The sequence below is a fragment of the Clupea harengus genome, chromosome 1, assembly GCF_900700415.2.
Source record: "Clupea harengus chromosome 1, Ch_v2.0.2, whole genome shotgun sequence".
Taxonomy (NCBI): domain Eukaryota; kingdom Metazoa; phylum Chordata; class Actinopteri; order Clupeiformes; family Clupeidae; genus Clupea; species Clupea harengus.
In genome coordinates, this window is record NC_045152.1 from 12278048 (window position 1) to 12283047 (window position 5000).

The following is a 5000-nucleotide window of genomic DNA, read 5'->3' on the forward strand; positions in this document are numbered from 1 at the left end:
TAAACCACTGAATGCCTTACGTGTGTGTGTGTGTGTGTGTGTGTGTGTGTGTGTGTGTGTGTGTGTACATGCTACTAGTCTATAAACCACTGAATGCCTTACGTGTGTGTGTGTGTACATGCTACTAGTCTATAAACCACTGAATGACTTTACATGTGTGTGTGTGTGTGTGTGTGTGTGTGTGTGTGTGTGTGTGAGTGTGTACATGCTACTAGTCTATAAACCACTGAATGCCTTACGTGTGTGTGTGTGTGTGTGTGTGTGTGTGTACATGCTACTAGTCTATAAACCACTGAATGCCTTACGTGTGTGTGTGGTGTGTGTGTGTGTGTGTGTGTGTGTGTGTGTGCATGCTACTAGTCTATAAACCACTGAATGCCTTACGTGTGTGTGTGTGGTGTGTGTGTGTGTGTGTGTGTGTGTGTGTGCATGCTACTAGTCTATAAACCACTGAATGGCTTATACCCTGAATACATCTCTGATAGTTTATATTCTTTAACTATGAGTAGGGCTCTTAGATCAATGGACTCAGGTCAGCTAGTAGAGCCCAGAGTCCAGACTAAACATGGTGAAGCAGCATATAGCCGTTGTGCTAGATACAACTGAATGGCTTTACGTGTGTGTGTGTGTGTGTGTGTGTGTGTGTGTGTGTGTGTGTGTGTGTGTGCATTTTGCTAGATACAACTGAATGGCTTTACGTGTGTGTGTGTGTGTGTGTGTGTGTGTGTGTGTGTGTGTGTGTGTGTGTTGTGCTAGATACAACTGGAACACACCAGAAGACTTTAGATGTGCCCCAAATGTAGCAATTGCTAATCCAGCAATAAAACCTTTCTCTTTTCATGTGCAAATGATGGAGCTCTAAAACTTTCTCTATTCTTACTGCACTCTTAATTTAATTATATTACTTATCTTTTAATTATGTACGGTGTACTTTCTTTCTATTGTATATATATATTGTATTTTTATTTATTTTTTTAAAGGAGAATGAGAATACTGTGACGGTGGGAGGGAGAAAGAGAGCGAGAGCGAGAGCAGAGGAAGAGAGACAGAGAGAGAGAGAGAGAGAGAGAGAGAGAGAGAGAGAGAGAGAGAGTGAGGGAGATAGAGAGAAAAGAAATGACAGAAGCAGTGAAGGGGAAAAGGAGAGAGGTTTGGATTAATTTTACAGTCTGTCTGCTCTCCACAGAGGGAATTCTCAGCAAATCCTCAAGACTCTCCAGAGGACTGAGATCAATAACAGAGGATGATCACACACACACACACACACACACACACACACACACACACACACACACACACACACACCACACCTGAACCCAGCCAGCCTCTCACCCCTCCCAGCAAGGTCAGACTGGCACTGTGGCACAAATCCATACACTGACTGTAGTTTTAACCCACAGCGCCAGAAAAGTTAAATCTCACGCTCAAGAAATTGAACCATGTTCTAAATTCTGGCAAGCGTATCTTGACGCGTTGGCCCATTAAGAGGAACCAGAAGCCTCTCTTGCCAGTGGGCTGGGTATGTGTGTGTAGGTGCGCATATATGTGTGTGTGTGTGTGTGTGTATATTTTTGTGTGTGTATGTTTTTGTGTGTTTGATTATGTGTATGTGTGTGTCTGTGTGTGTGTGTGAGAGAGAGAGATTATGTGTGTGTGTGACAGATGAATGCGACACTTATTCTATTTCACTTTCCTCACACATGCTGGAAAAACCACATCCTTCACAATCAATACTGTCATTTACACTGAATGAGGAAAACAGAGGGAAAATAGAAAGAGGGAGAGAGAGAGCAGAGAGAGAGGGAGAAGGAGAGAGAGAGAGAATGAGAGAAGGAGAGAGTGACAGCAAGAAGAGAGCGAGAGGGAGCAGAGAGAGAGGGAGCAGAAAGAGAGAGGGAGAGAGAGAGATTGAGAGAGGGAGCAGGAAGAGAGAGAAAGAGCAGGAAGAGAGAGAGAGAGGGAGCAGAAAGAGAGGGAGCAGGAAGAGAGTATGGAGAGGCAGAGAGGAGAGAGAAAATCTGAGTAAGAGTGATAGGAAATGGAGAGGCAGCCTCTGGAAGACTAATGAGAGATAGAGAATAAGAAAGACAGAAAGAAAGAAAGAAAGAAAGGTCACTCAAGAGGATCACTTTCACAGGGAAAGGGGGCATAACCGAGAGAAATGGGAAGTGAGGAAGAGAGAGAGAGAGAGAGAAGGAGAGGGAGAAGGACAGAGAGAGAGATAGAGAGAGAGAGAGAGAGAGTGAGGGAGGGGAGGAGGGAGAGGAAGAGGCAGTGATGTAGACGAAGAGGGAGGCGGCGGAAAGATCACAACAGTACAGTTAGAGCAGCAGATGGAGAGAATCAGAAAGGGAGAGAGAGAGAGAGAGAGAGAGAGAGAGAGAGAGAGAGAGAGGAGGAGAGGGAGAGAGAGAAGAGAGAGAGAGAGACATTTGGAAAGAAAGGGAGAGGCAGACCCAGTGGTAACAGAAAAAGAGAGTGAGAGAGGAAGAGAGAATGAAAGGAAGAGAGAGAGGAGGAGAGAGAGAAGAGGAGGGAGAGAGAGAATTACACAAGCAGCAGTGAGCAAAAAGTATGGAACCAGACAGTCTGGGGGGCTGGGGAGGTGCAGAAAGACATTATGAGGAGGAGGAGGAGGAGGAGGAGGTGGAGGAGGAGGAAAGGAGGAGGAGGTGTTAAAGTGTTACTGTACCACGCTGCATCTCAGAAAGACATTATGAGGATAAGGATGGGGAGGTGGATGAGGATGAGGAGGTGGATGAGGATGAGGAGGTGGATGAGGATGAGGAGGTGGATGAGGATGAGGATGAGGAGGTGGATGAGGATGGGGAGGTGGATGAGGATGAGGATGAGGAGGGGAGAGGTGTTAAAGTGTTACTGTACCACGCTGTATCTCGGAAGTAATGCACTAGCTGTTCCACTCCTTGCCCAAGATGGTGGGAGAGGCAGAGGCAGAGGCAGAGGGAGAGAGAGAGAGAGGAGATGACGGTCATTCAAGAACACCAGGAGAAGACAAAGGGCTAGACACACACTCTCTGTCTCACTGTCTCTCACCCCCCCCCCCACACACACACACACACACACACACACACACACACACTCCCTCTCTCTCAAACACTCCACACTTCTTGCTGCATCATAATACAGTGGGTGACACCGATCATGCATCACATGCAGGGCTGAAAAGTAGGTGTCAGAGGACAGAGTTGAAAGGTCGGCCAGGAGTGCAGGGGAAATATCTGAGAGGAGCAGAGGCCACACACTCTTTTGCTCCGCACTGTGAAGCTGTGGCACAACACACAGGCCACACACTCTTCTACTCCGCACTGTGAAGCTGTGGCACAACACACAGCTGGACAAGGTGATTCCACAAGACACGGCCATTGAGAGAGGGATGCAGAGAGAGAGACAGGGATGGAGACTGAGAGATAGATAGAGAGAGAGAGAGAGAGAGAGAAAGAGAGAGAGGGCTGGAGAGAGAGACAGAGAGGTAGAAGAAAGGGAGGGAGTGAGACTGAAAGAGAGACCCAATGGGGGTCCTGAGCCCTCTGTCGGCTCTCTCAGTCATCCTATCTCGTCTCATCTCATCTCCCTATGGGGGTCCTGAGCCCTGTGTCTCGTCTCATCTCCCCCTGAGGGGGTCCTGAGCCCTGTGTCGGGTCTCCCCCTGAGGGCCTGTAATTAGGCTTTGGTGCAACAGGAACACTGGATTTTTACATCAGGCATTTCAATCGTTGCCTATGGGGGTCCTGAGCCCTCTATCAGGTCTCCCACTGAGGGGGTCCTGAGCCCTGTGTCTCGTCTCATCTCCCTGAGGGGGTCCTGTCCTGAGCCCTCTATCAGGTCTGTCCCTCTTCTGAGCTTCAGCTCCTCTCAGAGCAGCCTATCAGGCTTCAGCTCCTCTCAGAACGGCCTATCATGCTTCAGCTCCTCTCAGAGCAGCCTATCAGGCTTCAGCTCCTCTTAGAACGGCCTATCAGGCTTCAGCTCCTCTCAGAGCAGCCTATCAGGCTTCAGCTTCTCTCAGAGCAGCCTATCAGGCTTCAGCTCCTCTTAGAACGGCCTATCAGGCTTCAGCTTCTCTCAGAGCAGCCTATCAGGCTTCAGCTCCTCTTAGAACGGCCTATCAGGCTTCGCTGTTCTGATTGGATTGGGTTTTCACAATCATCAGGGCATTTCACTCATGACTGACCCGAGCCCTGGGTCTCCTAATTAATTAAGGGCTATAATCAGACCCTCCACCACTGGAGCTCCTGGATCACTGGGTCTTTACAATGGGGCACGCCAGTCTCTCTCTCCCTGTGGTGATCTCCAGCACTGCTCGCGTGAGGCAGCTCTTGCGTGAGTCACCTGCATACTTCAGGTCTTCTTATCACAGCGTAGACTCAGGCTTTGGTGTTATCAGTACCTCACATGACCAGAGGTGCTCCAGAGGCACTAGACTGGTACAGCAGGGCATGTCAGTCTTCCCCTATGGGTACCCCCAGCAGTGTCCGCCCCTCTCTCCAACACACCTGACCAAACTCATCAGGTAAACAGAAGACTCCTGACTCCGCCTCTCTCTCTCCAACACACCTGACCAAACTTATCAGGTAAACAGAAGACTCCTGACTCCGCCTCTCTCTCTCTCCAACACACCTGACCAAACTCATCAAGTAAACAGAAGACTCCTGAGCAACTTCATTCAGGGATTACCAGAGGATGAAGAGTAATGCCATTTCCAACCGTGAATGATCACTACCTAAACAGTCTACAAGGGCCTTGAAGGCCTGATCAATAAGTAATCACTTGAGTCTCAACTGGCTTAAATAAATACTTGAACTCTCTATTTTTGTTCTCCCTCAGTTTAGTGGTCAAACAACTGTGCCCGCTGGCTATGCCTCTGGCCTCTGCGCTCATTACAGATCATCAGGTTTGGGCCATTCTAACGCCTGGCAGCTAGCGAGGTGAGTTCTAGCACAGAACACAGGGAACAGAGCGAGTGAGGCATGACCAGAACC

At 48.7% G+C, this 5000-nt stretch overlaps 1 protein-coding gene across 6 annotated transcripts in view; it reads right to left on the bottom strand.

The window, feature by feature from the left end:
- The window catches only part of ccser2b (coiled-coil serine-rich protein 2b), a 69793-nt gene that overhangs the window by 9113 nt on the left and 55680 nt on the right, over positions 1 to 5000 (bottom strand). The window contains exon 12 of one of the 6 annotated variants that reach the window (XM_012837657.3): positions 2884 to 2923. The exons of the other annotated variants lie outside the window; for them this stretch is intronic. Within the exon in view, the coding sequence (XP_012693111.2) occupies positions 2884 to 2923 (40 nt within the window). The remainder of the gene's footprint in view (positions 1 to 2883; positions 2924 to 5000) is intronic. 6 annotated transcript variants of the gene reach the window in all.